Consider the following 12,253-nt stretch of genomic DNA (forward strand, 5'->3'; position numbering starts at 1 on the left):
GAAAATCAAATAAAATGCACGTATTAGGAAAAAATCAATGCATGCTAAATAATTTAGCAACAAACTGACACATATAAAATACAGAATTTTATGTAATTTAATATAGACAAAAATACGAACAATACATTAACTACCAATACAATTATACAGTATTTATAAATTGAGGCTTATTTTAAGTAAACTAGCTACCTTTTAATGTATTTTTTCTCCAAACAATTAAACCCCTAGTAATGTCACATATTATTTGGATGTTTTTAATTCAGATTGCCTACAGGACATGCTTCATCTGTATGATTGGTGGTGGGGCATTGTTTAACTGTACTCTCATATTCACATTGATTGTAATAATTATTTTCTAGTCTAGATTGCTGCATTTTATAAAATTAAAATGTAGTTTTCTTTTTATAATTCAGTTTAGCAATAACTATTTATTTGATAATAAATTTTACTTAAAAGATTACTTAACGCAAAAACAAAAATATATCGCATCGCAGAAGAGCAGTTGTTAGATGTAGTGGCTTAATTAGTTTTAGGCTAACAACAGACATTATTACAGATTAAGAACATTTTTAGCAAGGACAGAAAATTATTATACCAGAAACACATTCTGGACATTATCAGAACACTGAATTCAATGTGATTTTTTCCCTGTAAACTACTAATTTGGGATGGGCGAGTGAGAATATTAAGTTCGATCTCGTGGTGAATCTGGTCTTTCTCGCTTACCCAATATAAAAATAAATGAGAATAGCCTTCTGATTCTCTGAGAGGTCGAGCTCTCGCCAAACAGAAGGATTTTCAGGGATTTCCTGCATCTTGAAGTCCCGGGGATCGCATACTCTTCCCAATGAATGCAGCTACAGCTGCAATCATTGAGAAGATGCCCAGCAGCACAGGAGAACATCCTGACATTGTAATAAAAGTATCTCTTACAAATGATACATTTGTATCTGTAACAAATGTATCATGTGTAAGAGATACTTATATTACAATGTCAGGAGGTTCTCCTTTGCCAGGCATCTTCTCAATGATTGAAGCTGCGGCTGCAATCATTGGGAAGAGTGTGTGATCCCCGGGGCACTAGATTCATTAATTAACCTCTAGTGCCACGGGGATCACAAACAGGGAGATTCCCAGGGCTGAATGCAGCTCTGGGAATCCTCCTATGTTAATTTCCTTTCCTGATAGTTTCGCGAAATCAGTTCGTCAAAATTTCTGGAACCATTGGAAGTTCGAGGAACTTTTCCCGGAGGCATTCTCGCTTATACCTACTACTAATCTCTCTTCCCACCTGTCATGAGGATGAATAAAGACACATGTGCCTGCAGATGAGCCTTGGTGGCAGCAATGGATGTAAATAAAAAAGAAGAGTGTGTTTTAGTATTTATATATTTATGTATTTATATATAATAGTGTGTTTTTGTAGGTTTAAAAGATGGAAAACAAAGCCTGGAAAACAAATCTAATATACTAATCTATTTCAAGGTTATCAACACTACAATATATTACATTTTTGTATTTGGGTTTAAATAAACTTTAGGCTGCTTTGTGCCCTCCATTCAACTTTGAGCCTTATTTATTAGTTTTCTTAAAGCCACTTTCACATTTTCATTTCTTAGCGTATATATTATGGGATTTAAGGCAGGAATACAAAATATATACAACACCGAAAACACCTTGTCCTGTTCTATAGAATAAGCAGATTTAGGTCTCATATACATCCCAAGGATGATTCCAAAAAAAAGAATGACCACCGTTATATGCGAGGAACAAGTAGAAAAAGCTTTGTGTTTTCCTTTAGTAGAGCGAATCCTAAAAATGGCAAAAATAATAAAGACATAAGAAATTATAATAAAAACTAGAGGTGTAAAACCAAAGAGAGTTCCAGATACCTGAATAGCTAACTCAATGCCATGAGTGTCACTACAGGAAAGCTTTAAAAGTGACTTCAAATCACAAAAAAAGTGATCAATGACATTCAACTTACAGAACTTGTATTGAGTCAACAATGACAGATAGGTGGCAGAGTCTAGAAGGCCACAGGTCCATGGAAGTAAAGCTAGACACGTGCAGAGATAAACATTCATAATTGCTGAGTAGCGTAAAGAATGGCAGATGGCAACATATCTGTCAAATGCCATGATGGCAAGAAGACAATATTCTGATGCAACACAAATAACAAAGAAGAATATTTGAGTAATGCAGCCTATATAGGTGATATTCTGATGTCCTGTCAAGCAGATGTGTAGAAGTTTTGGAAGATTAGTTGATGTGAGTGTAAGATCCAATAAAGAAAGGTTGCACAGGAAGAAATACATAGGTGTATGGAGGTGAGGCTCAGCACATACAATAAAAATAATAAGTGTATTTCCAGACAATGCCATGAGGTAGATGAGCAAAAAAGTTACAAACAGTTGCAGCTGAATGTCTGGAAACTCATAAAATCCTAGGAGCTGGAACTCCTTAACTTCTGTCCCATTCCAGGTTTCCATCATACATTGTTTAAATGCTTTCAACTAGCTATCAAGATATAAAATGTAATACATTAAAAATATATGTTTGTGGGCTGCAAAGGCAAACTAAACATTTTACATAGAGTGAAATAGACACAGCTGTCATTAGATCCACAACTAAAACTGTGAATTCTTTTCTACCCCAATTACAGTAAAAATGGTAAACAGAACATACATTTCAGATTTTCAGATTGGATTAACTGAACATTTGCCATTTCTGTAATCCTCCCAGCATTGCTTAAGGTTACATACAAACAAACATGAAAAAATATTTTCCAAAAAAAAAACAAAACAAAAAATTATAATTAGATATGTCTTTTCACAGTGTAAATTACTAATTAAATAATAATTTTACAGTCAAAAAGAGTTATTTATACATACAGTCAATATGTTGTTGTGTATTTGTGGTTATATTGTATGGTCCTGTGTGTAGCTGTACACAGAAATGCATTCATTTATCCCATGTAACCTATACATTATAGGTATATATATGAATCACTGTCTATAGGGCTCCTATTCCATGGAAAAGTTTTGACTTTGCATGTAATATTGCAATAATCTATATAACCTCCAGAACAAGGTGCTTCTCTTCTTCCAATGTGTGCCCAGGCTATAGCAATGCCAGACTATAACATGCCAGACAAACACTATCATGTTTATAGCTAGACTATGTCCTGTGAGGTTTATAATACAGAGAAATCAAATTGTTATTAATTTTCATTAAGCCTTTAGAGAACACATAGAAAGACTTTAATGCTTTTTAAAGTGTATGTGTTGCCCGGAAAAAATGTTAATTTGTGACTTCTACGGCCGTGATTTAAATGTGAGAAATGTTTTTATTCTGATAAATAGTTGTCTTTTTTCTTTATATTGATAATATCCGGTATATGATTTTTCTGACCTTGTTTATATTAGATACATGTTTTCATACAGACTAGAAACTTGATAATTAGGATTTCATATTTGGGATAAAATATAAAGCCATTAAGAGTGTTTTATTTGGTCACCTTTATTTCCAAAGTTTTCAGTATATCAAACTGCTTAAATATTAAATCTCAAGGACAAAAACATCCAGTCATGAATTGGACAACAATGAATGATAAAATGATAAAGATAAATAACACAAAACAGCCTTTTCAGAAATATTTCAAAGATTGTCCCTGCAGTTCTGCTCTTGGATGTTTTAGTCTAGTGTCCTGCATCATTCAATTAACTTCCTTAAGGCCCAGGTTTGTCCAGAACCTGGCATTTCTTATGACTGGTTATTGAAAGGAGAAGCAGCACATTAATAGGTTCATTTCCCTCATCCTGTGATCCCTACCTATGAACATGCATCTTTCTAGCACATAAATTGGGTTCCTTGTGCTCCTTCCTACACTCACGCTCCAGCTTATAGAGGGATTTTATTTAGGAACGCATTAGACTGATATCAGGTCAGTTCAGGTTTAGACTGTTTTTAAAAAAATAAATGTATTGAAATAATATTGATTGCAATAATTCATTAATTGTGTATTATGTATCTATCATCTAGAGTTAAATTATAATGTATTAAAAAGAACCCCCCCCCCCCCCCCGCCTCAAAAAAGGCAGACAGAGGGCAAAAGCCTACTCAACAGTATTTCCTGGGGTCTCCCTGCCTGTAGTCTCCCTGCAGTTGATCTTTATTCATTATTGGGTAAACATGTCTTGCACAGTCTCCCTGTATGGAGGTGGCCATCTTTGTAGGGTCAGGACTTTGTCATATGTATTTCCAGTGCAGACAATAGGTGGCTTAGCTGACACACATTGCACAGCCATTGTCACCATCTGGAAACCAATAAAAAGCACTGATATAAAAATAAATAAATAAATAAAATGAAAAAACATGGCAATTGCTTCATATAATCAGTGCTTTGTCAAGATTGCTGTTATACATTAAGGGCTTAAATCTTTATTTTTGTTACCAAGACAATCCAAGCACTCTTAATAGTATATTAATGACTCTGCTGTCACTTTTCATGGTCTGCATAGAAAAATTGAAAAAGGATAAATAAAAAAGATAGTTGTATTCTTTAAATACCAAAATAATGATGAATTATAACTATATGTACTAGGTAATTTAAATAAATGTAACCAGTTCTGTAAACAGAACTTTAACAATTAACCACATCTTTAAAAAACAAACAAAAATATACTAGTCCTTCTCACTCCCAAGGCATCTTTAGGAACGCTTCCCGTCCGTAAAGATGTGTAGGAAGCGGGACCCGGAAGTGAGTGAGGGCATCAGATCCTGAACACACAAACTGTGTTTCAACAAGCACATGCACACCTTGGACTACAGTCAGTTTAAGTGAGCCTAGGTATTTGCTCTGCATACTGCTGGATCAGCACACAGAGAAGCATTGTTTCTCTGTGAGATGAACGGGTCCCAATAAGGATGAACCATGTTACCATTCAGTACATATATACAGAGTTTAATAAAGAAATACATTTGTATATTCATATTGGTACAACCATTTAAAGGTACAGCACAACAATAACCATTTAAAAGTACAGTACAGAAAATGTACAATAAATATACATACAGTTTTTTTGCATTTAATCAGCATAAATTTGACATCTTAAAGTTACATAGTACATCATTTGATTTACAATACTGATTACAACACTATGTATAGAATAGTTAATGCTTCTGAATGTATTCAAAGATAAGTTAATCAAAACCTTATGTGTCATAAGTAGGATTGAAAACTAATTAATTAATAAACTCATTAAGACTAGGATATACTTGTTTTTTTAATGTGTATATGTGCTTTTAATGTGTTTATCCATCTGGTCTCTTTTTGCAATAGAATTATATTCCAGTTACCCCCCTACAATTAGGATCTATTTGTTCAAGTGTTGAAAATTTCAAAAAGCTGGGGTCAAAGTTATGTAGAATTATCAAAAAATAGCCTATTGACCAGACCTGGCTATTTAGCTAGCTCATAGACTGCATTCTGTGTTCGTGCAACAAGTCTTCACTAGTGTCAAGCCCCCTAGTCCTGTGAGCAAGTTCCTTTACACCTGTTGTCTAATCCAGTGTTTCCTGTATCCAGCTCCTGTTAACCCCTCGTTGTCCAGTCTGTTGGTTCCCAGCCAACTTCTCTGTGCTGTTCCAGTCTGTCTGTGGATATCCCTGCATCATCTGTGCCTCCTGTTTCTTCCAGTGTCTCCTGTTTTCCCTGTGCCCAAAGTGGCCCCTGTGTCACTGGTGTTTGTCTCCTGGATCCCTGGCAATTGACCCCTGGCATGTGACCTGACCTAACCTGCTTGCTGCAAGCCTAGACCCCAGCTTTTCTTGACTATGCTTTGGTGTTGTGATTTTGTACCATGTTTTGTCCACCTTGGTGTGCTCAAGGACCGCAACCTGGCAGTAACCAGCACTGCAACATCCTCACCATCAGAGGCTCTGGAGAAAACCTGGCTACTGCTTAGACTCTGGGCCTTGGCCCTCCTCAGGGCTCACGCCACCTCTGTGCAAACCATTGCACCCCCCTAGTGGTCCTGTCTCTCCGTGCATGACAGTTTGCATTAATCATGTATACACCCTCCCAGACCTCAGCAGACCCCAATTAACTGCTCGCCCACAAGCTGGACGTCCAGGAAGCCACTCAAAACCAGGTACTCTGCCAGCTTAATGTGCTCACTACTCGCCTGGATCATCTTCTGGTTCCCTCCAGTTCTCCTGCTAAACCATCGGTCCTGGTCCAGCCTCCTGCAATACCAGTGGTCTCTGCACTTCACCTACCACCCCCACATTGATTTTCAGGGGATCCCAAGACCTGCCGTGGCTTCATCAACCTGAGCAACATACATTTTGAGCTTCAGCCACAAAGCTTTCCCACTGACTGGGCTAAAGTAGCGTACACGATATCCCTGCTTTCTGGAAGAAGCTTGGCATGGGCATTTCCGTCCTGGGAAAGAAATGATCCAGTCACCTGCAGCATTGATGCTTTCCTAAGCCTTTTTAGGAGGGTTTTTGATGAACCCACTCGAGCCTCCTCAGCAGCCTGCACTCTCCTGTGTCTCAGCCAAGAGTCACTTACCGTGGGTCAATTCGCCTTTAAGTTTCGCACTTTGGCGGCGAAGGTCGTCTGGAACAATGAGGCCCTCCATGCTACCTTCTGACAGGGCATTTCTGATCGTATTAAGGATGAGTTGGCTGGTTGAGAAATTCCCCCTGCTTTAGATGACCTGATCTCCCTAGCTACAGAGATTGATTTACGTTTCCAGGAGCATTTCTCAGGAAGAAATCTCATTCCCACAAAGTCTTTCCCCCCACTACTATCTCTAACCTTGCAGCGGCCTCTGGAACCTCCAATCCCCCTGTTTCTCCTTCATCAGAAGTACTTATGCAACTGGGCTGCTCACGGCTATCTCAGGGGGGGAAATCCCATCGCCTGTCCTCAGGTCTCTGCATTTACTGTGGATTGAGGGAAAACTTTATCAAACTCCGCCCACAGAGGCCAGAAAACTTCATCCCTCAATAACAATCCAGCTCCACCACAAGAAGTCCACACTTGCCCTGAAGGCTTTTTTGGAGCAGCAGGCAATTTCATCTCTGCTACTCTTGTCCAGGAGTACTCCTGGCCTGGAGCCACTGGCCCTGATTTACTAAAGCTCTCCATGGCTGGAGAGAATACACTTTCTTCAGTGAAGCTGGGTAATCCAGAAAACCTGGCGGAAGTGAGTGAGGGCATCAGATCCTGAACACACAAACTGTGTTTCAACAAGCACATGCACACCTTGGACTACAGTCAGTTTAAGTGAGCCTAGATATTGGCTCTGCATACTGCTGGATCAGCACACAGAGAAGAATTGTTTCTCTTTGAGATGAACGGGTCCCAATAAGGATGAACCATGTTACCATTCAGTACATATATACAGAGTTTATTAAAGAAATACATTTGTATATTCATATTGGTACAACCATTTAAAGGTACATCACAACAATAACCATTTAAAAGTACAGTACAGAAAGTGTACAATAAATATACATACAGTTTTTTTGCCTTTAATCAGCATAAATTTGACATCTTACAGTTACATAGTACATCATTTGATTTACAATACTGATTACAACACTATGTATAGAATAGTTAATGCTTCTGAATGTATTCAAAGAGAAGTTAATCAAAACCTTATGCCCCTGATTCATCAAGCAGAATCGGATTATCGCTCGCGCATTCGTATTAGCGATCCGGAATCGTACGCGGTCGCGCTATTCAGCAACTGAATAACAGATCCTCCTTAATCGCGCAGCTGAAATCTAATCGCCTTAATTGGCAGATTCGTGCTCCCTATTGTGAAGTCTGGAATCCGGCTGGCAGTGAGGCGAGTGTACGTGCACACTCGAGTCCGGACCACGGTAATCCGCGATCGATGGCCGCGCATACTTTCGCGCTTCCACCGATCGCGGATTTTATTGATGAATCAGGGGCTATGTGTCATAAGTAGGATTGAAAACTAATTAATTAATAAACTCATTAAGGCTAGGATATACTTGTTCTTTTAATGTGTATATGTGCTTTTAATGTGTTTATCCATCTGGTCTCTTTTTGCAATAGAATTATATTCCAGTTACCCCCCCTACAATCAGGATCTATTTGTTCAAGTGTTGGAAATTTCAAAAAGTTGGGGTCAAAGTTATGTAGAATTATCAAAAAATAGCCTATTGACCAGTCCTGGCTATTTAGCTAGCTCATAGACTGCATTCTGTGTTCGTGCAACAAGTCTTCACTAATGTCAAGCCCCCTAGTCCTGTGAGCAAGTTCCTTTACACCTGTTGCCTAATCCAGTGTTTCCTGTATCCAGCTCCTGTTAACCCCTCGTTGTCCAGTCTGTTGGTTCCCAGCCAACTTCTCTGTGCTGTTCCAGTCTGTCTCGGAAGTGAGTGAGGGCATCAGATCCTGAACACACAAACTGTGTTTCAACAAGCACATGCACACCTTGGACTACAGTCAGTTTAAGTGAGCCTAGGTATTTGCTCTGCATACTGCTGGATCAGCACACAGAGAAGCATTGTTTCTCTGTGAGATGAACGGGTCCCAATAAGGATGAACCATGTTACCATTCAGTACATATATACAGAGTTTAATAAAGAAATACATTTGTATATTCATATTGGTACAACCATTTAAAGGTACAGCACAACAATAACCATTTAAAAGTACAGTACAGAAAATGTACAATAAATATACATACAGTTTTTTTGCATTTAATCAGCATAAATTTGACATCTTAAAGTTACATAGTACATCATTTGATTTACAATACTGATTACAACACTATGTATAGAATAGTTAATGCTTCTGAATGTATTCAAAGATAAGTTAATCAAAACCTTATGTGTCATAAGTAGGATTGAAAACTAATTAATTAATAAACTCATTAAGACTAGGATATACTTGTTTTTTTAATGTGTATATGTGCTTTTAATGTGTTTATCCATCTGGTCTCTTTTTGCAATAGAATTATATTCCAGTTACCCCCCTACAATTAGGATCTATTTGTTCAAGTGTTGAAAATTTCAAAAAGCTGGGGTCAAAGTTATGTAGAATTATCAAAAAATAGCCTATTGACCAGCCCTGGCTATTTAGCTAGCTCATAGACTGCATTCTGTGTTCGTGCAACAAGTCTTCACTAGTGTCAAGCCCCCTAGTCCTGTGAGCAAGTTCCTTTACACCTGTTGTCTAATCCAGTGTTTCCTGTATCCAGCTCCTGTTAACCCCTCGTTGTCCAGTCTGTTGGTTCCCAGCCAACTTCTCTGTGCTGTTCCAGTCTGTCTGTGGATATCCCTGCATCATCTGTGCCTCCTGTTTCTTCCAGTGTCTCCTGTTTTCCCTGTGCCCTAAGTGGCCCCTGTGTCACTGGTGTTTGTCTCCTGGATCCCTGGCAATAGACCCCTGGCATGTGACCTGACCTAACCTGCTTGCTGCAAGCCTAGACCCCAGCTTTTCTTGACTATGCTTTAGTGTTGTGATTTTGTACCATGTTTTGTCCACCTTGGTGTGCTCAAGGACCGCAACCTGGCAGTAACCAGCACAGCAACATCCTCACCATCAGAGGCTCTGGAGAAAACCTGGTTACTGCTTAGACTCTGGGCCTTGGCCCTCCTCAGGGCTCACGCCACCTCTGTGCAAGCCATTGCACCCCCCTAGTGGTCCTGTCACTCACCCAATACACCCTCCCAGACCTCAGCAGACCCCAATTAACTGCTCGCCCACAAGCTGGACATCCAGGAAGCCACTCAAACCCAGGTACTCTGCCAGCTTAATGTGCTCACTACTCGCCTGGATCATCTTCTGGTTCCCTCCAGTTCTCCTGCTGAACCACCGGTCCTGGTCCAGTCTCCTGCAATACCAGTGGTCTCTGCAATTCACCTACCACCCCCACATTGATTTTCAGGGGATCCCAAGACCTGCCGTGGCTTCATCAACCTGTGCAACATACATTTTGAGCTTCAGCCACAAAGCTTCCCCACTGACTGGGCTAAAGTAGCGTACACGATATCCCTGCTTTCTGGAGAAAGCTTGGCATGGGCATTTCCATCCTGGGAAAGAAATGATCCAGTCACCTGCAGCATTGATGCTTTCCTAAGCCTTTTTAAGAGGGTTTTTGATGAACCCACTCGAGCCTCCTCAGCAGCCCGCACTCTCCTGTGTCTCCGCCAAGAGTCACTTACCGTGGGTCAATTCGCCTTTAAGTTTCGCACTTTGGCGGCGAAGGTCGTCTGGAACAACGAGGCCCTCCATGCTACCTTCTGACAGGGCCTTTCTGATCGCATTAAGGATGAGTTGGCTGGTTGAGAAATTCCCCCTGCTTTGGATGACCTGATCTCCCTAGCTACAGAGATTGATATACGTTTCTAGGAGCATTTCTCAGGAAGAAATCTCATTCCCACAAAGTCTTTCCCCCCACGACTATCTCTAACCTTGCAGCGGCCTCTGGAACCTCCAATCCCCCTGTTTCTCCTTCATCAGAAGTACTCATGCAACTGGGCTGCTCCAGGCTATCTTAGGGGGGGAAATCCCATCACCTGTCCTCAGGTCTCTGCATTTACTATGGATTAAGGGAAAACTTTATCAAACTCCGCCCACAGAGGCCAGAAAACTTCAGCACCTAGTATGCTCTGAGGGGGGCATGCTAGGTGACTCTTCTCTCCTCTCCACACTGCATCCCTCAATAACAATCCAGCTCCACCACAAGAAGTCCACACTTGCCCTGAAGGCTTTTATCATTTTTGGAGCAGCAGGCAATTTCATCTCTGCTACTCTTGTCCAGGAGTACGCCTGGCCTGGAGCCACTGACTCAACCCCTGCGTATCTCTGCGGTGAATGGTACCATTCTCATGCTACATCAGGAGTCCATAACCTTCCTTGTACTTCCCCAGGTCTCATCTGCAGTCATCCTGGGACTCCCAGGGCTTTAACACACTCCAGTGCTGGATTGGTCTCCTCCAGAGGTATTGGCTTGGGGCCCTTCTTGTCACTCTTTGTGTTTGACTAAGTTCCAACTTCTCAGGCCTCTTGCCCTCTCCACGTCAGAGTTGGCTCCATCCATTCCTATCCAGTACAAGGAGTTCCAAGATATCTTCTCCAAATGCCAGGCCGAGCAACTTCCTCCCCATCTCTTCTATGACTGTGCGATAGACCTCATACCTAATTCCACACCTCCCAGTCGGTATACCCCCTCAGTCTTCTGGAGACCAAGGCTATGAGTGAATACATCCAGGACAATCTGCAGAGAGGATTTATACATAAGTCCTCTTCCCCAGCTGGCGCAGGATTTTTCATTGTCCAAAAGAAGGATGGGGCCCTTTGTCCTTCTATTGATTACCGTGGTTTAAATGACATCACTATTGAAAACCGCTACCCACTGCAGCTAATCCCTGATCTCTTTTACCTTCTCCGTGGTGCCCAAATCTTCATCAAACTGGATCTTTGAGGGGCCTACAACCTAATTCAGATCAAGAAGGGGGACAAATAGAACACAGCATTTAATACCAGGGATGGCGATTATGAATATCTGGTGATGCTCTTCAGTCTCTGCAATGCCCAGGCTGTCTTCCAACACTTTGTCAACCAAGAATTACGTGTGTTGTTCTCTATTTGGATGTCGTTTTTCTTTTCTTTTTTTTTTTACTTTATTTATATCCACAGTGAGACAGTTACAAATAAAAACAAAGTGTTCATTATAAAATCCAGAATATAAAATAGTATAATTTATACAACTACAGATTCATATACTGTGTTATAAATATATAAACAAACTTTGTGCAGATACAGATTCATATACTGAATATAAGACTTACCCCAACAGAAGTATAATATGTTACAGAATAGCAGACCCTAGATGTGGTGGCTGCATTAGTTTTAGGATAGGAACAGCCATTTTTCAGAACACGTTCAACAAATGTTTATACCAGAAAAACTTTTTAAGATGTTATCAGGGCACTGAGTTAAATATGATTTTTTTGCATGTAAACTACTTCAGATGTGAAACTATAGATCTGTCTGCAGTCGAGCCTTGGTGGCAGCCATGGATGTAGATAAAGAGGAGGAGTGAAAATAATGTGTTTTTGCAGATTTACCAGATGAAAAATAAAGCTTGGAAAATAAACCTAATATAGTTATTTATTTCTAGGATATCCATACTACAATACATTACATTAATGTTGTTGTGTTTAAATAAACTTTAAGATGCTTTGTGCCGTCCAT

The 12,253-nt window shown here is 40.0% G+C and overlaps 1 protein-coding gene across 1 annotated transcript; it reads right to left on the reverse strand.

Moving 5' to 3' along the window:
* Positions 1 to 1,559: 1,559 nt before the first annotated feature.
* Positions 1,560 to 2,492, reverse strand: LOC140343944 (olfactory receptor 5V1-like). The gene has a single exon (XM_072430844.1). It carries the CDS (start codon positions 2,490 to 2,492, stop codon positions 1,560 to 1,562), a length of 933 nt encoding a protein of 310 aa, XP_072286945.1.
* Positions 2,493 to 12,253: the final 9,761 nt, after the last annotated feature.

The sequence above is a fragment of the Pyxicephalus adspersus genome, chromosome Z (genome assembly GCF_032062135.1).
Source record: "Pyxicephalus adspersus chromosome Z, UCB_Pads_2.0, whole genome shotgun sequence".
NCBI lineage: Eukaryota > Metazoa > Chordata > Amphibia > Anura > Pyxicephalidae > Pyxicephalus > Pyxicephalus adspersus.

Excerpts from the sequence above, each read along its gene's own strand:
- LOC140343944 (XM_072430844.1), bottom strand. The coding sequence starts at position 2,492 with ATGGAAACCTGGAATGGGACAGAAGTTAAGGAGTTCCAGCTCCTAGGA.